The sequence below is a fragment of the Pongo pygmaeus genome, chromosome 21, assembly GCF_028885625.2.
Source record: "Pongo pygmaeus isolate AG05252 chromosome 21, NHGRI_mPonPyg2-v2.0_pri, whole genome shotgun sequence".
Taxonomy (NCBI): Eukaryota; Metazoa; Chordata; class Mammalia; order Primates; family Hominidae; genus Pongo; species Pongo pygmaeus.
Genome location: NC_072394.2, coordinates 39481953 through 39506269, shown reverse-complemented (window position 1 = coordinate 39506269; position 24317 = coordinate 39481953). Strand labels below are relative to the sequence as shown.

The following is a 24317-nucleotide window of genomic DNA, read 5'->3' as shown; positions in this document are numbered from 1 at the left end:
AATCCCAGCACTTTGAGAGGCCTAGGCGGGTGGATCACTTGAGGTCAGGAGTTTGAGACCGGCCTGGCCAACGTGGTGAAACCCTGTCTCTACTAAAATTATAAAAATTTGCTGGGCGCAGTGGTGGGTGCCTGTAATCCCAGCTACTTGGGAGGCTTAGAAACGAGAATCGCCTGAACCCAGGAGGTGGAGGTTGCAGTGAGCTGAGATCGCACCACTGCACTCCAGCCTGGGCCACAAAGTGAGATTCCATCTCAAAAAAAAAAAAAGAGAGAGAGTAAATTGTGGTGGGACCGGGCACGGACAGCATTTTGAGAGGCCAAGATGGGCAGATCACTTGAGGCCAGGAGTTAGAGACCAGCACAGTAAAGCCCCATCTTTACTAAAAATATAAAAAATAGCCGAGCATGGTGGTGCTTGCCTGTAATCTCAGCTACTTGGGAGGCCAAGGCAGGAAAATTGCTTGAACCCAGTGGACAGAGGTGGCAGTGAGCCCAGATTGCCACTGCACTCCAGCCTGGGCAACAGAGCAAGACTCTGTCTCAAAAAATAAAATTAAATAAATAAATAAAATAAATATTTTTAAAAAGAAAGTAAGTTGGTCCCACTAAGATTAATCTTTGGTAAAAATGGGGAATTGAAGAGAAAAAAAAAGTACATTTTATCAAAATTATAGCATACCTATTATTAAATTCCAGCCTTGACTGTTTTTTTTAGTTTATTATTTGCATAGAATTTGGACTAAGTCCTGAATTCTTTCCTGTCTGCAAGTCTTGAAATTGATGTTTCGAAATTTTTCTCCCACTTTTCTGACTTGAAATCACTAAAATTGAAACTACTTTTTCCTGAAGCCTGGCAAACTGAAACTGGACAATTTTATATAAACTTCAGAAAAGTCACCACAGTAGCTTACATATAGAAACCTTTGTGGGCTGGGCGTGGTGGTTCATGCCTGTAATCTCAACACTTTGGGAAGCTGAGGTGGGAGGATCACTTGGGAGGGAGCACAGGAGTTCAGGACCAGCCTGGACAACATAGTAAGAGACTACTTTTTAGTCTCTACAAAAAAATTTTACAAAGAATGTTAGTGAAGTGTGGTGATATGCACCTGTAGTCCCAGCTATCTTGGGAGGCTGAGGTAGGAGGATCACTTGAGCCCAGGAGTTCCAGACTATAGTGAGCTATGATCATGCCACTGCACTCCAGCCTACGTGACAGAGCCAGACCCTTCTCAAAAAAAAAAAAAAAAAAAAAATGCTTTAAGCCCAGCATCTAAAAATCTCAACTGGCTGCCCCCTATTCTCAAAAACTAAGTATCTATATCCCAGATAAATCAGATGACATCACTAAGTTAATGGCCGATATAAAGACCCAAATAAAAGATTGGCTAAACAGCTGGTTTAGATCTTGGGAAACTTGATAACAAAAAAAGTTTCTTTTTCCAAAAATTATAATCATTTGTTATTTTTTGTCTACACTGCTGTTATGGCATTTGAGGGTTTTTTTGGTTTTCTTTTTTTTTGGCTGAGACAGGGTCTTACTCTGTGGCATCAGCTGGAGTGCAGTGGTGCCACCTCAGCTCACTGCAGTCTCTACCTCCTGGGCTCAATTAATCCTCCCACCTCACCCGCCCAAGTAGCTGGGACTTACAGGTACACACCATCATGCCAGGCTTATCTTTGTAGTTTTTGTTTTGTAGAGATGGGGTTTGCCATGTTGCCAAGGCTGGTCTTGAACTCCTGAGCTCCAAGGGTCTGCCTGCCTCGGCCTCCTAACGTGCTAGGAACCCATGACAGTTACATCTTCAGTGTGAAATGTTAAATATACCTCCGCCCCGCCCCCCCAAACAAAAGACCACCTTGACTAATCAGATCATTGTAACTATACATTAAGCCTTACATAGGAAAATATTAGTGTTAAACTTCAAATAAAACCAAAATAAAAACTCCCCATTTCACCCTTACCCCCAGCCTCAGCAACCACCATTCTACTTTCTCTTCCTCTATGAATTTGATTACTCTGAGCATCTCTTAGAAGTGTCATCCTACAATATTTGTTCTTTTGTGACATGCTTATTTCACTTAGCGTAATGTCCTCAAGGAAATGGCTGATTCCAGTGCTTAGCAGACTTGTTTTCTCTGATGCATCTGGAACAGCTTCTTATGCCAGAAAGTAAGGAGTGCTCAACAAAATGGTGGAGCTGTGTCAAGGAACTTAGAAGCTAGGTTGAAAAGACTCCCATTAGTAGACTCCCATCATTAGAAAGGAATGCTGCTTACATTAGAATGCCAGCTAATAAATGTAGAAAAAGTGGTAGAATTAGAAAATAGTCACCATTTTGCAACCTCATAGTAATAATTGATACAGTCAAAGATCATCAATGGATATTAAAACTAGTGAATAAAAGTTTGATGAAGAACAGAATATTCACATAATTGCAAAGTATCTCCTATGAATCACTAATTACAAAGGAAAAAATAGAAACTTTGAAATGGAAAACATGGCACATACCACCTAAATCAAGTACAAAGCTATCAGTAATGGGACTAATGGATATGATCATCTGACAAGGATATGACATCACTTAGGTAGTACTCTTGTCAAAAATACATAGCCTAAATCTAATAATGAGAGAAGCATGAGATACTACAAATAACTGACCAATTGTCTTCTAAAATGTTCGTGTTACAAAGAAGTCTGAGGAACTGGTTCCAGGCTGAAAGAAACAGAAATTAAATGACAGCTAAATGCACTACGTGCTACTAGATTAGGATGTTTAAAATTGCTCCGAAGGAACATTTGGACAATTGGTAAATTTTAAATTTAAGTTGAAATATGGACTAATATTTTATCAATGTAAAATTTTCTGATTTTGATAATTGTACTTTGGTTATGTAAGAGAATATTCTTTTTTTCAGAAAATAGAAACTGAAGTATTTTTGGGTAAAGGGCATGAAAGCTAAACGTGACTCTCAAATGGTTCAGAAAAAAATTATATGTATGTTGCAGTAACTAGGATTATCCAGAGAAACAGAGCCAACAAGCTATATATAGAGAAAAATTTATTTTAAGGAATTGGCTCACACGATGGTGGAGGCTTGGAGAGTCAAAAGTCTGATGGGTAGGCCCCATGTTGGAGACTGCACTGTGAGTCTTCATCTTGAGGGAAGAGCTGCAGTTTGAGTCTTGAGGCAGTCTTGTGGCAGAATTTATTCTTATTCAGGGGAGGTCAGTCTTTTTTCTATTAAGACCTTCAGCTGATTGGATGAGTTCCACCTACATTATGAAGAGTAATCTGCTTTACTAAAAGTCCACCAATCTAAATGTTGGTTTCATCTAATAAACACCTTCACAAAAAGATCCAGAATATTTGAGAAAATATCTGGGCATCATGGCCCAGCCAAGCTGACACATAAAATTTACTACCATATATGCATATGTATATACAGTATACATGTATATATAGATGGCTGGGCATGGTGGCTCACGCCTGTAATCCCAGCACTTTGGGAGGCCGAGGTGGGCAGATCATCGAGGTCAGGCGTTTGAGACCAGCCTGACCAATGTGGTGAAACCCCGTCTCTACTAAAAATACAAAAAATTAGCTGGGCTTGGTGGCAGGCGCCTGTAGTCCCAGCTACTTAGGAGGCTGGGACAGGAGCATTGCCTGAACCCAGGAGGCGGAGATTGCAGTGAGCTGCGATTGTGCCACTGCACTCCAGCCTGGATGACAGAGCAAGACTCTGCCTCAAAAAAAAAAAAAAAAAAAAAAGAGATGATAAAGCAAGTATGCAAAATGTTAATATTTGGTAAAGGGTATAAAGGACTTCTTATGCTCTCCTTGCAAGTGTAGGTTTGATGGTATTTTAAAGTAAAAAGTTTAAGGGATAAAAGGAATGGTATACAATGGAATAAATTCCAGCTCTTAAAATGATAGAAGGGGTTTTACTGATTTAAAAACATGTCCAAGATAAATTAGAGGAAAAAGCAAGGTGCAGAATGTTGTAGGTACATTAATCCTTCTTTATCCTTGGTTTCACTTTCCATGGTTTCAGTAGCCCATCAGCCATGGTTTGAAAATATTAAATGGAAAATTCGAGAAATAAACAATTTTAAGTTTTAAATTGTGTATGGTTTTGAGTAGCATAATGAAATCTTGTGCTATCCACTCCATCCTGCTTGGGACGTGAATCATCTCTTTGTTTACTGTATCCATGCTGTGTATGCTACCTGCCTGTTAGCCACTTAGTGGCCCTCTCGGTTATCAGATTGACAGATCACAAGAAGGGTGAGTACAGTACAATAAGATATTTTGAGAAAGAGAGAGAGACAACATTCACGTAACTTTTATTATAGTAAATTGTTATAATTGTTCTATTTTATTATTGTTAAGCTCTTACTGTGCCTAATTTGTAAATGAAACTTTATCATAGGTATATGCGTATAGGAAAATATTACTGTATATATGGTTCTGTACTATCTGCAGTTTCAGGCATCTCTGAGTCTTGCAATATATTCCCTGAGGATAAATGGGGGGACTACTGTTGTAGTATGACATCATTTGAGTGGAAAAAATTAATGTATGCTGGTATATGTTTATAAATTCCCAAAATACCTCTGCAAAGATAAACAAAAAACTGGTGACAGTCTATTAGTCCCTAAGGCAACCATGATTGCCTTAGTGGAGAAAAACTGGGAGGCAGGTGATGAGAGAGAGAATTTTCATTATACATCCTTTAGTAACTTTTAGAATTTTGTGCTTGTGCATATTACTTATTAAAAAACAAAACCTTCACACAAAGTATCATGATATGCATCTTTGTATTTTTGCCTGTATTTTTTACTTTCTCCTTAGGTTAGAGTCTTTAAAAAGTAATTTCTGGATGAAAGGATTTGAGCATTTTTAAGGCTTTTTATTCATGTTGCCAAATTGCCTCTAGAAAAGTGAACAAATTAGGCCGGTGCGGTGGCTCACACCTGTAATCCCAGCACTTTGGGAGGCCGAGGTGGGTGGATCATCTGAGATCAGGAGTTTGAGACCACCCTGGCCAACATGGCAAAACCCCGTCTCTACCAAAAATACAAAAATTAGCCAGGTGTGGTGGCATGTGCCTATAATCCCAGCTACTCAGGAGGCTGAGGGAGAAGAATCACTTGAACCCAGGAGGTGGAGGTTGCAGTGAGCCAAGATCGCGCCACTGCACTCCAGCCTGGGAGACAGACTGAGACTCCATCTCAAAAAAAAAAAGGTGAACAAATTAATATTTCTAACATATTTACATGTATTTACTTAACCTTTTTGGAGTAGTGTTGTGGGGAGGTATTTTTTAATAGCCTATTGAGATATTATCACATACCATATAATTCATCCTTTTAAACTGTACAGTTCCATGGTTTTTTGTATTTTCCCAGAGTTGTGTAACCACCACCACAATCCATTTTAGGACATTTTCATCACCCCAGAAAGAAACCCCTGTTAGCATTCACTTCCTATTCCAACCCCCACACCCAGCTCTTGGCAGCCACTGATCTAACTTCTGTCTCTATAGAGTTTTCTATTCTGGACATTTCATATAAATGGAATCGTATAATATGTGGTCTTCTGTGTTGGCTTCTTTCATTTAGGATAATGGTGTCAAGGTTCATCCATGATGTAGCATGTAGCAGCAGTTCTTTTTATGGTTGAATAATTTTCCATTGCATAGATATACCACATTTTGTTTATCCATTTATCAGTTAATGAGTTATTTCTACCTTTTGGCTATTGATTAGTGTTGCTATGAACATTTGTATACAACTTTTTATGTGGACATATATTTTTTCTTTTGGATATATATGGAGAGGAGTGGAATTGCTGAGTCATATGGTGATTCTATGTTTAACTTTTCTTTGAGACAGAGTCTCACTCTGTCACCCAGGCTGGAGTGCAGTGGCATGATCTCGGCTCACTGCAACCTGCGCCTCCCAGGTTTCAACGATTCTTGTGCCTCAGCCTCCTGAGTGGCTGGGATTACAGGCGTGAACCACCGCTCCCAGCCCTGTGTTTAACCTTTTTAGGAACCGTCAGGCTGTTTTCCAAGGGACTGTACCAGTTTACATCCCCACCAGGAGTTTACAAGGGTTCCAGTTTCTCCACATTCTTGCCAATTCTTGTTGTTATCCATCTTTTTTATTGTAGCCATCCCAGTTTTGATTTGCATTTCCCTGATGGCTAATGATGTTGAGCACCTTTTCGTGTACTTGCTTGGATAGTGTATTCTCTTCTCTCTCTCTTAAATTTTTTTTTTTTTTTTTTCTGAGACAGGGTCTTGCTCTGTCACCCAGGCTGGAGTGCAATGGCGCAATCATGGCTCACTGCACTCTCAACCTCCCAGGCTCAAGCGATCTGCCTACCTCAGCCCCTCGAGTAGCTAAGATCACAGGTGCATGCCACCATGCCAAGTTAATTTTTAAACTTTATATAGAGACAGGGTCTCTCTATGTTGCCCAGGCTGGTCTCAAACTCCTGGACTCAAAGCTGTCTTCCTGCCTCAGCCTCCCAAAGTGCTGGCATTACAGGTGTAAGCTACCATGCCAGCCTTAAAATTTATTTGTTTGTTTGTTTGTTTGTTTATTTATTTATTTTGAGACAGTGTCTCACTCTGTCGCCCAGGCTGGAGTGCAGCGGCGCGATCTCAGCTCACTGCAAGCTCTGCCTCGCGGGTTCACACCATTCTCCTGCCTCAGCCTCCCATGTAGCTGGGACTACAGGTGCCCGCCACCACGCCTGGCTAATTTTTTTTTGTATTTTTAGTAGAGATGGGGTTTCACTGTGTTAGCCAGGATGGTCTCGATCTCCTGACCTTGTGATCCGCCCGCCTCGGCCCTTTAATTTTTTTTATAAGATGAGATCACACTATGTTGCCCAGACTCATCTCGAATTCCTCAGCTCAAGCAGTCCTCCTGCCTAAGACTCCTGAGTAGCTGGACCTACAGGTACATGCTGCCACACCCAACTTGAGTAGTGTATTCTTTTTTTTTTTTTTCTTTTTCTTTTTTTGAGACAGGATCTCGCTCTGTCACCCAGACTGGAGTTCAGTGATATGGTCACAGCTCACTGCAGCCTTGACCTCCTGGGCTCAAGCAATCTTCCCACCTCAGCCTCTTGAGTAGCTGGGACTATAGGTGCACACTACGAAGTCTAGCTAATTTTTAAGTTTTTTGTAGAGATGAGGTCCCACTATGTTGCTCAGGCTGGTCTCAAACTCCTGGGCTCAAGCAATCCTCCCACCTCAGTCACCCAAAGTGCTGGGATTACAGGTATGAGCCACCACACCCAGCAGTAGCATATTCTTTGTAACAGAATCCCAATGAATTGAAAGCTGTGAAGTTTACTTTGCTTATTTTAGTTTTAAAAACTGTAATCATGGTTTAAGTTATAACAGTGCTATAAGGTTTTTTTGTTTTCAAACACTCTGATGCATTTTGTTCCAGGTTAGGAAAGCCATTCTTGGGAGAGCAGTATGTACAATGGATTATATGATGATGTAGTAGTCAAGGCTCTTGTTTATAAAAAGCAGGTATCAGCCTAGGCAACAAAAAGTGAGACCCCTGTCTCTAAAAAGCATTTAAAAATTAGCTGGGTGTGGAGGCATATACCTGTGGTCGCAGCTACTTGGGAGGCTGGAGCGGTTGGATCGATTGCTTGAGCCCAGGAAGTCAAACCTGCAGTGAGCCACAATCACGCCACTGTACTCCAGCCTGAGTGACAGAGCGGGACCCTATCTCAAAAAAATAAGAGATAACACTTACCATCTTTGGCTGACCTAAAAGAAGTATTGGATAGGTGATAAAATCTTTAGGATGACTAAAGAAAACTAGGCTTAGAAAAGGCCAGGAACAAAAGGAGGCTGGCCACACAGCCAAAGAGCATATCACAGAATCCATCTAGCAAGGACACAGTTTGCATGGCTAGCAATGCTGTCCCTGGACATTGCCACTTTATTTGCCCCAGGAGATTGATCCCGCTGTAAGAATTCACCACTTCTTCACTTCTCTGCACCAGCAGCTTCAGATTCAAAATCTCAAGCAGATGTATCTGATAAAGGGTATCAGATTATACACCTTCATCCTAGCTTCCAGTAAAGCTGATCTGTTTAGTGGTAGACAAGGCTCAAAAGTGGAAATGTCCTCAAAGCAGAGGGTTTCACATGCAAAATGTGATCATCCAAAAATAAAAACAATTTTTTTTTTTTTAAGACGGAGTTTCGCTCTCGTTTCCCAGGCTGGAGTGCAATGGTGCGATTTCAGCTCACCACAACTTCCACCTCCCCGCAACTTCCACCTCCCGGGTTTAAGCAATTCTCCTGCCTCAGCCTCCCAAGTAGCTGGGACTACAGGCATGCACCACCACGCCCAGCTAATTTTGTATTTTTAGTAGAGACAGGGTTTCTCCATGTTGGTCAGGCTGGTCTCGAGCTCCTGACCTCAGGTTGTCCACCTGCCTCGGCCTCCCAAGGTGCTTGGGATTAGAGGCGTGAGCCACTGCACCCAGCCAAAAAACAAAATTTTTAAAGTCCTCTGTAAGGGAGCATAATTTTTTGTAAGCTAACAAATATTTAGTAATCTGACAAATTTTTTGCTGCTATTGGTAAGAATCTTTTAATGAGGTCCTTAAGAGTCTCAGATTATAATCAGCATGTCCAGAGTTTGAATGCTGTATTAGGACGTTTTATGTTGCTATGAAGAAATACCTGAGTTTGGGTGACTTATTTAAAAAAGGAGATTTAATTGGCCCAGGGTTCTGCAGGCTGTATAGGAAGCATGGGGCTGGCATCTGCTCCTGGTGAGGGCCTCAGGATGTTTACCAGTCATGGTAGGTGAAGGTGGAGGACGCACATCACATGATGAGAGCAGGAGCAATTGAGGGTGGGAAGTGCCACACTTTTAAACAGCCAGATCTCAGGTGAGTGACAACTAAACTCATTACCATGAAGACAGCACCAAGCCATTCATGAGGGATCTGCTCCCATGACCCAAACACCTCCCACTAGGCCCACCTCCAACATTGGAGGTCACATTTCTTTTTTATTTTTTTGAGATGGGCTTTCACTCTCTTGCCCAGGCAGTAGCATGTTCATGACTCACTGCAGCTTCAACCCCTCAGGCTCAAGTGATCCTCCTGCCTCAGCTTCCTGAGTAGCTGGGGCCACAGGCACACACCACCATGCTTTGCTAACTTTTAAATTTTTGTAGAGATGAGGTATCACTGTGTTGCCCAAGCTGGTCTCAAACTGGTGGGCTCAGGTAATCCTCCAGCCTCACCCTCACAAAGTGTTGGGATTACAGGCATGAGCTACCATGCCCAGCCAAGGAAATTACATTGCAACATGAGATTTGGAGGAGACAAAACATCCAAACCATATTAAATAGCTTTGGATGATTTGCTGTTAATGTCTTCTGTCACCTTAAGAAGAAATTATAAGTATTGACCAGGCGAAATGGACTTAAGTAAGCCTTTCCAATCTACATGAAATAATCAGAACATAGGGCCGGGTGCGGTGGTTCATGCCTGTAATCCCATCACTTTGGGAGCCCGAGGCAGGTGGATCATCTGAGGTCAGAAGTTCAAGACCATCCTGGCAAACATGGTGAAACCTCGTCTCTACGAAAAATACAAAAATTAGCCAGGCATGGTGGTGTGCACCTGTAGTCCCAGCTATCAGGAGGTGGAGGCAGGAAAATTGCTTGAAGCTGGGAGGCAGAGGTTGCAGTGAGCCAAGATCATGCCATTGCACTCCAGCCTGGGCGACAGAGTGAGACTCCATCTCAAAAAAAAAAAAAAAAAAAAAATTACAAGTATTATTCTGTGTATATTGCTAGACCTTTAAGTGAGCTTTGACATGACAAGTTTTCTATCTAAAACCATGTTAACATAGGGACATAAAAAAGTGTACCCAGAATTGGGCTGGGCACGGTGGCTTGCTTGAACACAGGAGGTGGAAGTTGCAGTGAACCAAGGTGGTGCCACTGTACTCCAGGCTGGGCAGCAGAGCTATTAAATTTTTTTCTGAGTATGTGCTACCTTCTTTACTTTTGGTGGTGGAACCACACATTGGAACTCAAACTCTTGAATTTTACTCCTAACCTGTAACAATCTGGTACTTTGTAATCAAATTCCCATTTGGAAAATGGAATTGTCTTTCCATTTGGGAGACTTCTGTTTTTCCTCAAACTAATTTTATAACCTATCAATCTGTTAACTAACATTAACTTTGTAAATTTTATGCAAAATATTGTGTAGGTAATATAGAGAATAAAGGAAGTAGATAGGTGCTCTCGCTCCCTCCATAGAAGTAACGCTGTATGTGATGACCACTGATTAATAACCTGTATTCCCCTGGTGATCCTGGGAACGAAAGTGATTTCATAGTGAGGATTTTTTTTTTTTTTAATTAAATTTAGGCTTGAGGGTTGGTGTTTGTTCTTTGTTCATGTAAGACAGTGTCTTGCTTTGTCATCCGGGCTGGAGTGCATGATTGAGGCTCACTGCAGTCTCGACATCCTGGGCTCAAGCAATTCTCCCACCTCAGCCTCCCAAGTACCTGGGGCTACAGGCACATGCCACCACACCCAGCTAATTTTTTAAATTTTTGTAGAGATGGGGTCTTACTATGTTGCCTGGGAGGTCTGGCTTTTTAATAAAGAATCTTAGTCATGAATAGAATATTTCCTTTCAATCCATTATATAAATGAATTTTAAAGGTGACTTTTTTCTCCTTTTTTTTTTTAGTTTAATACAGTTTTTTAGTAAAATGAAGAAATGGATGGACATGTCAAATCTACCACAAGAATTTCGTGAACGTATAGAAAGGCTAGAGAGAAATTTTGAGGTGTCTACTGTAATATTCAAAAAATATGAGCCAATTTTTTTAGATATATTTCAAAATCCATACGAAGAACCACCAAAGTTACCACGAAGCCGGAAGCAGAGGTGAGCCCTTAATCCTTATATAATTGACATAAAGATTATGATACAAACTAAGAGAATGTACTTTTTTGAAAGTCTGTTTTTTATGAAAAGTATTCCTGCAAAGAACTTATTTTCTTTTTAAATCCATGTACAATTATCCATATTTGGAAATTCAGGATAATACTTTTACTTATTTTTCTTTTTTTTTTCTTTTTTTTCTTTTTTGAGATGGAGTCTCATTATGTTGCCCAGGCTGGAGTGCAGTGTCGTGATCTTGGCTCACTGCAACCTCTGTCTCCCAGGTTCAAGCAATTTTCCTACCTCAGCCTCCTGAGTAGCTGGGATCACAGGTGTGCACCACCCCATCTGGCTAATTTTTTGTATTTTTAGTAGAGACGGGGTTTCACCGTGTTGGCCAAGGTGGTCTCGAACTCCTAACCTCAGGTGATCTACCCACCTCGGCCTCCCAAAGTGCTGGGATTACAGACGTGAGCCACCGCACCCCGCCCTATGTTCTGATTATTTTATGCAGATTGGAAAGGCTTACTTAAGTGCATTTCATAAATAATAGATTACTTTTCTTCATGAATGGAATTTCATGTGTAATTTGATCTATTTGATATTTATATTTACTATTTCAGTTTACATGATATTTAGCAAGCTAGTCAGACAAAAAGTAATTTTTTTCCCTTTTTAGGAGGATTCCTTGCAGTGTTAAGGATCTGTTTAATTTCTGTTGGACACTTTTTGTTTATACTAAGGGTAAGATGACACTTTCAGTGGTCTTACATTTCTACTGTGGGAACTTGGTGCTATTTGACATGAGAGGTTTCTGGTTTTTGTGTCTTTTTTTTTTTTTCCCTTATAAAGGTAATTTTCGGATGATTGGGGATGACTTAGTAAACTCTTATCATTTACTTCTATGCTGCTTGGATCTGATTTTTGCCAATGCGATTATGTGCCCAAATAGACAAGACTTGCTAAATCCATCATTTAAAGGTAAGACCTTTTATTTATTTTTGAAAACTGATTATCAGTTTTTGGAAAAAGATTTTTAAAAGTTGACTATTTTTTTTTTCCCTCTGCTCTTCCTACACTGTCAAACTAGGTTTACCATCTGATTTTCATACTGCTGACTTTAGGGCTTCTGAAGAGCCACCCTGCATCATTGCTGTACTGTGTGAACTGCATGATGGACTTCTAGTAGAAGCAAAAGGAATAAAGGAGCACTACTTTAAGCCATATATTTCAAAACTCTTTGACAGGAAGGTACTGTACTTATAATTAGATGACTGAGATGTTTACAGATCAGCAGTAATGTGAAAAGAAAAAAATGTTTTAAGCAAGTTCTCAGTATTATAGAACTTAGGGTCAGGATTCCCAGGCTTTAGCCTCTACTGTGATTTGGAATTTCCTTATGATCTTGTGTGATGTGAGAAACAGAGCTGTTGAAAAATGTGACCCATTATATGTACTGTTGGGTAAACGTACTGTCAGAGGCAACTGTAGGAGGTACTGATAAAGAATTGTAAAGAACAGAACATCAGAGTAGGGCTGACAAAGAATTAGGAAAAACAGGAGGTCAGAATAAACTGACTAATTTACTGCCACAGTTTGAATAACTGCCAACTGTTGACTAAAAGTAGGATGATGTATAACAACCACAGTTTTAATTCCAAGTAAATCGAGCAGAAAATCCATGATAGTTTTGTAGCCACTTGTAGGCTATCTGTGTGCATTCTGGACATTCTCTCCTTAGTAATTAACTTAGCTATTTCTACATTTATGAATTGGCTTGTTCCTTTGGGTTTCAATTTCTTATTTCCCCAACGTCGAGCCATTAAATGTAGTTAAGCCTCAAGATTTCTCTTTGGTAAAAGGAAGGGTTTGGATTATGGATCCCACTTTTCAAATATTATGACATTTTTCTTTAAGCATAAATTCTTCCCTTACTGGTTTCTTCTTCTTTTATACAAACTTTTGTATTCAGTCTTGTGTTCCTCAGATATCTATATTATGGCCCATTGTCTGTATGCTAAACATCTCTAGCAAAGTAAACTTTTTTTAAAGGATCCCAGGGACTGGGCGCGGTGGCTCACGCCTATAATCTCAACACTTTGGGAGGCCAAGGCAGGTGGATTGCTTGAGCCCAAGAGTTCCAGACGAGCCTGGGCAACATGGCAAAACCTTGTCTCTACAAACAATACAAAAATTAGTTGGGCATGGTGGCGCACACCTGTACTCCCAGCTACTTGGCAGGCTGAGGCTGCAGTGAGCCATGATTGTACCACTGCACTCCAGCCCTGGTGACAGAACAAAACCCTGTTTCAAAAAAAAGTAAAAAAAAATGTTATTTGCATGCTAAATAGTTTATCCTAGTCTGAAAGAAATATTTAATAATTCTGTTTTGTGTGTGTGTTATAACAATATGGAAATTTAGATAAATTTCATGTTTGTGTGTGTATTAATATGCTTAATTATATGGTGTCCCAAAATAATTTTTTCTTCACAGATATTAAAAGGAGAATGCCTCCTGGACCTTTCAAGTTTTACTGATAATAGGTAAATTTCTAGTACTAATGGTGCCTGGCTTATCACAAGCTGTCGTATTTGTTAATTTGTTGAAATTTGTTAAGCATAACAGTATATCAAAGTAAGACCTCCAAATTCAAGTTCTCTCTGCTTTAGTGGCATTGAATGGGTATTATCACTAAGACTTGTTGGCTTTAAATACATTTATTTTAAGAAATCAAGGCCAGGCACGGTGGCCCACACCTGCAAACCCAGCACTTTGGAAGGCCAAGGCAGGCAGATTGCTTGAGCTCAGAAGGTTGGAGACCAGCCTGGGCAACATGGTGAAACCCTGTCTCTACAAAAAATACAAAAATCAGCCGGACGTAGTGGTGTGAGCCTGTAGTCCCAGCTACTTGGGAGGCCGAGGTGGGAGGATCGTTTGAATCTGGAAGGTTGTGGTTGCAGTGAGCCATGATTGCACCACTGCACTTCAGTCTGGGTGACAGAGTGAGACCCTATTTCCAGAAAAAAAAAAAGAAAAAAAAAAGAGGCCGGGCATAGTGGCTCACGCCTGTAATCCCAACACTTTGGGAGGCCGAGGAGGGCCGATCACTTGAGATCAGGAGTTTGAGACCAGCCTGGCCAACATGGTGAAACCCCATCTCTACTAAAAATACAAAAATTATCTGAGTGTAGTGGCGCACACCTGTAATCCCAGCTGCTTGGAAGACTGAGGCAGGAGAATCACTTGAACCGAGGAGGCGGAGGTTGCAGTGAGCCCAGATCACACCATTGCACTCCAGCCCAGGCGACAGAGCGAGATTCCATCTCAATTAAAAAAAAAAAAAATCATTGACACTTACGTATTTATTTTTATTTTTTTAGAGATGGGATCTCACTGTGTTGCCCAGGCCGGTCTCGAATTCCTGGCCTCAAGCAATCCTCTCACCATAGCCTCCCAAAGTGCTAGGATTACAGGCATGACCCACCACACGCAGCCAATTGGCATTTAAAAGAGCTACTCAGCCAGGCTCGCAGTGACTCACACCTATAATCCTAGTACTTTGGGAGGCCAAGGCGGGCCAACATGGTGAAACCCCGTCTCTACTGAAAGTACAAAAACTATCTGGGCATGGTGGCATAAGCCTGTAGTCCCAGCTACCCAGGAGGCTAAGGCAGGAGAATTGCTTAAACCTGGGAGGTAGAGGCTGTAGTGAGCCAAGATTGCACCACTGCATTCCAGCCTGGGTGACAGAGTGAGACTCTGTCTTAAAAACAAACAAAAAACAGCTACTCTCTTGAGAAACTCATAAACGGACCCAATGACTCTGTATCTGATTTTACATTCTTTCATTAATCACATGTTGGCAGTGCCCCTATTTTTTTTTTTGAGGCGGAGTCTTGCTCTGTCGCCCAGGCTGGAGTGCAGTGGCACGATCTCAGCTCACTGCAAGCTCCGCCTCCCGGGTTCTCGCCATTCTCCTGCCTCAGCCTCCCAAGTAGCTGGGACTACAGGTGCCCACCACCATGCCCGGCTAATTTTTTGTATTTTTAGTAGAGATGGGGTTTATCCATCTGTTATCCTGTTAGCCAGGATAGTCTTGATCTCCTGACCTCATGATCTGCCCGCTTTGGCCTCCCAAAGTGCTGGGATTACAGGCGTGAGCCACCGCGCCTGGCCCTTTATTTTATTTATTTATTTATTTTTTTTTTTTGAGACGGAGTCTTGCTCTGTTGCCAGGCTGGAGTGCAGTGGTGTAATCTTGGCTCACTGCAACCTGCACCTGCCATATTTCAAAGCCACTATTGTTTCCTTAGTGATCAGAAACCATTTTCATAATTAGATTCAACTAGTTTTCAGATTAAGTATATAAATCACTTTTCAAAGTAATTTATTGGTTATGTATATGAATGTGAAGAATGTCCATAATCAGGTAGGACCCTCTGATATTGTTAGATGGGCAGAGTTAATAAAAATTAGAAAGTTGTCAAGTTTTCTAAGCTGTAAACACTAAATCTATCTTCAAGTCAAAATAAATCCATTGTGTAACTTAGTATTACAGCTTATAATCTCTTTGCAGCAAAGCAGTGAATAAGGAGTATGAAGAGTATGTTCTAACTGTTGGTGATTTTGATGAGAGGATCTTTTTGGGAGCAGACGCAGAAGAGGAAATTGGAACACCTCGAAAGTTCACTCGTGACACCCCATTAGGGAAACTGACAGCACAGGCTAATGTGGAGTATAACCTTCAACAACACTTTGAAAAAGTAATATAACCTAGCCTGGCCTCAATCTTGAATGATCTTTTTCTCTCTGTGTGTGATTCTACTAACAGCAGAAGCATCTTTCAAGTTAAATCTTGAGCTTCTTCTACTAATTCATATTTCTCATGAAAGCCTTAAAAGGTAATTTTTAAAACTGGCATTTAGTATTTTTACCTCATTTCTTATTATTCATATTTTATATCCATTTTCCCAGCATGACTGGGTTTATTAGTAGAGTATATGTCTTTTGACATGAAGAGGAAGTTTTGCTTTCTTACCGTTCTTTCTTTGCTTCAACTTAGCCTCTGTTACGTTGCTTTAAATTTTGGTTTGCTTTCCTACCCATGACACAAACTATGTGTTTTTCTGTAACTTCAGCCGTAAAACTCTGGACTTGATTGTTAATGGCCAAGGCTTAACTCTGTATTTATGTGTAAAATGGGTTGGAGGAAGAGATCTAATGGAAAATTCACTTGTCTAGAACATAGTAAAACCTAAGTTTTAGTCCAAGCTTTACCATTCACTTTGTCAACTGAAATAAGTTTTTTAATTTCTCTGTTCCTATTTCCTCATATATAAAATTCAAGTATGTATACATTGTCTTTCAAATCAATGGTGTGAAGATTAAATGAAATTATACGTAGAAAGTGCTTTAAAAAAGTGTTATTCAAATATAAGGATGTTATTAGCATAGTATTGCTAAAAATTTCATGGATATTATAGACATGAATAGAGAAGATGGTATATGCACTGAATTAAACACATAATAAAGAAGATGGTAACTTTTAAAAACTCACGGATTTTTCTTTTCTGACAGAAAAGGTCATTTGCACCTTCTACCCCACTGACCGGACGGAGATATTTACGAGAAAAAGAAGCAGTCATTACTCCTGTTGCATCAGCCACCCAAAGTGTGAGCCGGTTACAGAGTATTGTGGCTGGTCTGAAAAATTCACCAAGTGACCAACTTATAAATATTTTTGAGTATGTACAATACTGTTATTTTTCCAAATGTCTTTTTAAAATTAGATTTCTTATTCCATTCTATTTTTAGTATATTCAGAATTCTCAAGATAGTGGATGTTCATCTGGCAAGTTTTACTATACCATTTCAATCACAAAATATATTGACCTAAAACCATATTGAAGTACCTATTAAAAATTATGTATAACAGTCAGGCACAGTGGCAAACACCTGTAGTCCCAGCTACTTGGGAAGCTAGTTTGGCCAACATAGTGAGACTAATTCCAGCTTGGCCAAGATAGGGAGACCTTATCTCTCCCTTTTTTCTTTTTTTTTTTCAGACAGAGTCTCGCTATGTCTCCCAGGCTGGAGTGCAGTGCCGCAATCACAGCTCACTGCAGCCTCCACCTCCTGGGCTCAAGCAACTCTCCCACCTCAGTCCCCCAAGTAGCTGGAACTACAGGTGCAAGCCACCATGTCTAATTTTTTATATTTTTTGTAGAGACAGGGTTTTGCCATGTTGCTCAGGCTGGTCTTGAACTTCTGAGCTCAAGTGATCCAACTGCCTTGGCCTCCCAAAATGCTGGGATTACAGGCATGAGCGACCATGCCAGGCCAACCTTGTCTCTTAAAAAAATTATATATAATGTTATTTCATGGGAGTATAGACTTTTAGAGATAAGTGTACCTTAAAGATTATTTAACACTGATATTTCACTCTTGTAACTACCCCTGAGTTATGCATGTTTTGATTTTACATTGACTTTAATTTATTTTTATTTTCGTTTGTTTCTAAAGATCACCTGTATAAGGACATACATTAACTTTAAATGGGGCCATTCTAAGTGTCCATTAGATAGGGGACTAATTGCATATTGGTGGTACAGCCATAAAAATGGATTTATTTATTTATTTTGAGGCAGAATTTCGCTCTTGTTGCCCAGGCTGGAGTGCAATGGCATGATCTCGGCTCACTGCAACCTCCACCTCCCGGGTCCAAGTGATTCTCCTGCCTCAGCCTCCCGAGTAGCTGGGATTACAGGCATGTGCCATCACACCCGGCTAATTTTGTATTTTTAGTAGAGACAGGGTTTCTCTGTGTTGGTCAGGCTGGTCTCAAACTCCCGACCTCAGATGATCCGCCCACCTCGGCCTCCCAAAGTGCTGGGATTACAGGCGTGAGCCACCGCGCCCAGCCCATAAAATGGAATTTTATACAGTTTTTTTTTTCTTTTTTAAGGAAGCATGATTCCTGGTAAAGATGGTAGAATGAAGCCAGATCAGGAACCTTCTTTCCTAATACCTAATAAAATAAGAGAATAGTAAAAACCAGCAAAATATTTGTCAGTGGCAACCAAATGAGGAGAGAGAGATGATTTCATGACATAAATTTCCAAAGTAGAGATCAAAAAGAAAATTGATGATTCTGGTATTCCCATCCCTAAGCAGTGTTGGAGAAAGAGGGTATAGTGATAGATCTTGAGAATTCTCATCAATACTTCAGATTTGGAGAGAAACAAATGGGGGAGTAGGCAGACAGATAAAAAGTCATATAAACCTTCCCAATTGAAAGTCTGTATGTACCACCAGCAGGATCCCAGCAGAACAACTCCCAAGGGCTGCCATTTTCCAACATTCCATGATGATTTGGGGAGAGATCCTCATATACCTAGACGTCCCTGACTAGGAATAGTGAACCCTGGAATAGACGTATTTAACTAAATCTCAGAAGACAAAGTGAAGCCCTGGTCCTCCAAGAAAAGCAGAACATAGCTGAGCTCTCCCCCATTCCTCAAACCTTCAGCATACAAGAAAGTAGACAGAACAATCTCCAGCCTCAGAAATAGCTCAGAAGAAAAGCATACTGCCAGTAAAGTAGGAAGACTGTCACGGATCTACCTTCCATATCATTTGAGTAAATAGATCTGGATCGAACTACTGTTCAAACATGAATAAGTTGAAAAGCAGTGACAAAGCAAATATACAAATACGTCAATAAGGAAAAAGAGGGAAGTATTGAATGCAAAAGAAACAAAATCTAGACACAAATAAATGGAAACGCTGGGTGTTGTGGCCTATGCCTGTAATTGTAGCACTTTGGGAGGCTGAGGCGAGAGGTTCAGTTGAGCCCAGGAGTTTAAGACCAGCCTGAGCAACATGATGAGACCCTGTCTCTACAGAAAAAAATTTAAAAATTAGTCATGGTGATATGCATTCCAGCTACTTGGGAGTCTGAGATGGGAGAATCGCTTGAGCTCAGCCATGATCACACCATTGTACTCTAGCCTGGGCAACAGAGCGAGACCCTATCTCAAAAAAAAAAAAAAAGGAAAGACATCTGTGTTTGTGGACTGGAAGACTTAATATTGTTAAGATATCCATATTAGAGGCCAGGTGCAATGGCACGTATCTGTAATCCCAGGACTTTGAGAGGCCAGGGTGGGTGTATTGCTTGAGCTCAGGAGTTTGAGACTAGCCCGGGCAACATAGTGACACCTCATCTCTACAAAAAACAAAAAAAACAAAACAAATGAAACCTGGTCATTGTTTCTTTCTTTCTTTCTTTCTTTTTTTTGTTTTTTTTTTTTTGAGACGGAGTCTTGCTCTATCACCAGGCTGGACTGCAATGACGTGATCTCAGCTCACTGCAACCTCCGCCTCCCAGGTTCAAGCAGTTCTCCTGCCTCAGCCTCCAAGTAGCTGGGACTACAGGCGCCTGCCACCATGCCCAGCTAATTTTTGTATTTTTAGTAGAGATAGGGTTTCACCATGTTGGCCAGGATGGTCTCGATCTCCTGACCTCATGAGCCACCTGCTTCAGCCTCCCAAAGTGTTGGGATTACAGGCATGAGCCAAGGGCTGCCATTTTCCAACATTCCATGATGATTTGGGGAGAGATCCTCATATAAATAGACGTCCCTGACTAGGAATAGTGAACCCTGGAATAGGCTTTTTTTTTTTTTTTTTTTTTTTTTTGAGACAGAGTTTCGCCCTTGTTGCCCAGGCTGGAGTACAATGGCCCGATCTGCAACCTCCGCCTCCCAGGTTCAATCGATTCTCCTGCCTCAGCCTCCCGAGTAGCTGGGATGACAGGCATGCACCACCACGCCCAGCTAATTTTTTGTATTTAGTAGAGACGGGGTTTTACCATATTGGTCAGGCTGGTCTTGAACTCCTGACCTCAGGTGATCCACCCACCTTGGCCTCCCAAAGTGCTGGGATTACAACAGGCGTTAGCCACCAGGCCTGGCCAATTTTTGTATTTTTAGTAGAGAAAGGTTTCACCATGTTGGCCAGGCCGGTCTCCAACTCCTGGCCTCAAGTGATCCACCCACCTTGGCCTCCCGAAGTGCTGGGAATATAGGTGTGAGCCACCACGCCCGGCCTCAAACCTAAAAGCTTTAATATAGCAAAGAAAACAATCAACAGAGTAAAAAAACAACCTATAGAATGGGAAAAGTAATTGTAAACCATATATTAGATAAGGGGTTCATACTCAGAATATGTAAAGAACTCCTGAAACTCAAGAACAACAAATAACTCAATTTAAAAATGTATAAAGGATTGAGCAGATATTTCTCCAAAGAATATATGCAACTGACCAAAAGCATATGAAAAAATATTTGGTATCACTAATCAGGGAGTTGCAAATCAAAATCACAATGAGATAATACCTCACATATCAGCATAGCCACTTCCCACTCATCACCCCAAAAAACCCAAAATAGCAGGTGTTGGTAAGGATGTGGAGAAATTGGGACCCTTACACACTGTTGGTAGAATTGTAAAGTGGTGCAGCCACTATGGAAAACAGTACGGAGGTTCCTCAAAAAATTAAAAATAGAAGTACCATATGACTCAGCAATACCACTTCTGGTTATACATCCAAAAGAATTAAAAACAGCATCTCAAAGGGATATTTGCACATCATGTTAACTGCAGCATTATTCCCAATAGCCAAGATGTGGAAACACCTTAAGTGTCCATTGATAGAGAAAGAAAATGCTGTGGGTGTATGTGTGTGTGTGTAGATAGATAGATAGATAGATAGATAGACAGAGATATAGATATGAGATGGAATATTATTCAGCCTTATAAAAGAAGGAAATCCTGCTATTTGCTACAACATGGACGAACCTTTAGTACATTATGTTAAGTGAAGTTAGTCAATCACAAAAAGACAAAATACTGCATGATTCCACTCATATAAGGTACATAGTATAGTCAAACTTACAGCAGCAAAGTTTTATTACATGTGTATACAATCTGTATTTTTATTATGTAATTTTACGTGTTAAAATATTTTATCATATAAAGCTTTGTTTATATATGTAGATTTCCAACTGAGAATACAATTTTGGCTACTAAAAACCAATTCTTGAAAGAAGGCATGTTGGCCGGGCATGGTGGCTCATGCCTGTAATCCCAGCATTTTGGGACGCTGAGGTGGGTGGATCACAAAGTTAAGAGATCTAGACCAGCTTGGGCAACATGGTAAAACCCCATCTCTACTAAAACTACAAAAATTAGCCAGGTGTTGTGGTGCGCGCCTATAATCCCAGCTGCTTGGGAGGTTGAGACGGGAGAATTGCTTGAACCCTGGAGGAAGAGGTTGCAGTGAGCTGAGATCGCACCACTGCACTCCAGCCTGGGTGACAGAGCAAGACTCTGTCTCAAAAAAAAAAGGAAGAAGAAGGCATGTTAGTATTCTGGTGTGGAGTCTTTTTTGTTTGTTTGTTTTTGTTTTTGTTTTGTTTGGTTTGGTAATTAGGTTCCTCTTGTATTTTGTAGATCTTGTGTGCGTAATCCTATGGAAAACATTATGAAAATACTAAAAGGAATAGGAGAGACTTTCTGTCAACACTATACTCAATCAACAGATGAACAGCCAGGATCTCACATAGGTAAGAAAAGAAAACTAAAGTTGGCATAGCATTGAAAATAAGTAATCCCCCAAAATTAGAAATTCACGGTTTTTCCTCTCCCATTATTCTTATTTCTTTTTTTTTTTTTTTTTTTTTTTGAGACCCAGTTGCCCAGGCTGGAGTGCAATGGCACGATCTCGACTCACTGTAACCTCCTCCTCCCAGGTTCAAACGATTCTCCTGCCTCAGCCTCCCAAGTAGCTGCTATTACAGGGACCCACCACCACACCGGCTAATTTTGTATTTTTAGTAGAGACGGAGTTTCACCGAGTTGGTCAGGCTGGTCTCAGACTCCAGACCTCAGGTGATCTGTTTGCCTAGGCCTCCCAAAGTGCTAGGATTACAGGCGTGAACCACCGTTCCGGCCTGCCCTGCTATTCTTAATGTATCAGATTTAAGTTTATATATAATTTTTGCTTTTCAGTCCTTAACAACTAAAATTCATTAACACATGTTTTCTCTGTATTTCCCTGATAGACTTTGCTGTAAACAGACTAAAGCTGGCAGAAATTTTGTATTATAAAATACTAGAGACTGTAATGGTTCAGGAAACACGAAGACTTCATGGAATGGACATGTCAGTAAGTAAATCCACTCTCTGAGCTACTGGCAAGGTCCAAAAGTCATAGCCTGGAAGCAGTGTTTTGAGAGGCTCTATAAGGCATTGTGAGGGTCACCAATCTATGACACACTTGGCCAGGATGACATTTAGTTGACTTTAGCACATGCAAGGCTAATCAATCTAGACAGAAATGTGAAATAACATAAAGTTCATCTTTGGTACACATCAGTGTTTTTTAAGTTTTTTTTTTTTTTTTTGTCCTTCATTCCCAGCTAGTGATCCCTCCACCTGTTAAAGCAACTGTTAATTAAGACATTTGTCCATACCTTCCAAGGATTTTGGATTATAAAATGGTATGGGGGTTTTCTTGTTTTGTTTTGTTTCTTTAACTATTTGACCAAGTCAGACCACTCTCTCCAATAAGCTGTGTAAAATAATTTTTCTACAAATTCAAACCTATCATATGATCTTTGTCTCCTCCTCCTTCATTATTTCCCTCTGCAGTCACTCTTGGAGTCTTCTAACTTTCTGTCCCAATAGGAACAGGTTGATGTCTTAAGGATGCTGCGTAACTATTGTAATAGAATTTCTCTTTGTGTTTACCTGGAAATTTTTTTCATGTCTTTTCTGTGTTGGTTTCTCTTTCTCCTGGATTCTGTGTCTTTCTTTTTCATAGTTTACGCTAATATCTTGATGGTTCATACACTCCCATGGCTTCCTGAGAAAGAAGTAAATTTTTTTTTTTTTTAAGACTGAGGCTTGCTCTGTCGCCCAGGCTGGAGTGCAGTGGCACGATCTCGGCTCACTGCAACCTCCATCTCCTGGGTTCAAGCAATTCTTATGCCTCGGCCTCCTGAGTAGCTGGGGTTACAGGCGCCCGCCACTATGCCTGGCTAATTTTTGTATTTTTAGTAAAGACAGGGTTTCACCATGTTAGCCAGGCTGGTCTCGAACTCCTGACCTCAAGTGATCTGCCCACCTCAGCCTCCCAAAGTGCTAAGATTACAGCCATGAGCCACCTTACCTAGCTGAAAGAAGTAAATTTTTTAACTTTTTATTTATTTTAATTTTTTTAATTTTATTTATTTTTTTTAGATGTAGTCTTGCTCTGTCGCCCAGGCTGGAGTGCAGTGGCACGATCTTGGCTCACTGCAACCTCAGCCTCCCGAGTTCAAGCAATTCTCTGCCTCAGCCTCCCGGCTAGTTGGGATTACAGGCGCCCGCCACCACACCCAGCTAATTTTTTCGTATTTTTAGTAGAGACGGAGTTTCACCGTCGTGGCCAGGCTGGTCTTGAACTCCTGACCTCGTGATCCACCTGCCTTAGCCTCCAAAAGTGCTGGGATTACAGGTGTGAGCCACTGCGCCTGGCCAACTTTTTATTTCGAAATAATTGTAGATTCACAGAAAGTTGCAAAAGTAGTGCAGAGAAGTCCCACACATCCTTTATCCAGTTTCCCTAATGGTTACAATTTTATATACTGCAGTATCAGAACTGGGGAATTGACATTAAAACAATATATGTGTGTGTGTGTGTGTGTGTGTGTGTGTGTGTGTGTGTGTATAAAATTGTATCATATGCATAGATTATGTAACCATAACCAAAATAAAAATACTGAACTGTTAAAGATCTCCTTCCTGCTACCCCTTTATCGTTAGTTACACTTAACTCCTCTCAGCCATTACTGTTTTCCACTTCTACATACTCTGTATGAATTTAGTTCTTTTCAATTTGTTTTAGTTATTTTGTAGCCCAGGATATGGTTTATCATGGTGAATGTTCTGTGGCCACTTGAAAAGAATGTATACAGTAAATCCTCACATTTAACCTTGTCAGTAGGTTCTTGGAAACAGTGACTTTAAGCAAAAACAACATACAAGAAACCAATTTTACCATAGGCTAACAGATATAAACAAGAGTTTAAGTTCCTTTAGCATATGTCTAGTCACAAAAACGTCACCAAACTTCTAAATAAAGACAAAACACTTATAATGTTAAACATTGAAATAAATAAGAGAAAGTAATAAAAATAAGGAAGATTATTACTTATCCAGTTATTCCTGTTCAGGGTCATGAGTGGCTAGAGCCTACCTCAGCAGCTCAAGATGAAAGGTGGGACCCAACCCTAGTCAGGA

General features: G+C 40.5%; 1 protein-coding gene across 2 annotated transcripts in view; it reads left to right on the top strand.

Moving 5' to 3' along the window:
* The window catches only part of RBL1 (RB transcriptional corepressor like 1), a 93897-nt gene that overhangs the window by 16545 nt on the left and 53035 nt on the right, over positions 1-24317 (top strand). Inside the window, exons 3-11 of one of the 2 annotated variants that reach the window (XM_054467759.1) lie at positions 10772-10972; positions 11649-11713; positions 11822-11950; positions 12060-12220; positions 13464-13513; positions 15547-15733; positions 16548-16714; positions 21486-21598; positions 22097-22200. In XM_054467759.1, coding sequence (XP_054323734.1) covers positions 10772-10972; positions 11649-11713; positions 11822-11950; positions 12060-12220; positions 13464-13513; positions 15547-15733; positions 16548-16714; positions 21486-21598; positions 22097-22200 — 1177 coding nt within the window. Of the gene's footprint in view, positions 1-10771; positions 10973-11648; positions 11714-11821; positions 11951-12059; positions 12221-13463; positions 13514-15546; positions 15734-16547; positions 16715-21485; positions 21599-22096; positions 22201-24317 lie in introns of those variants that run through there. The other variant, XM_063659446.1, reaches the window with a different exon arrangement.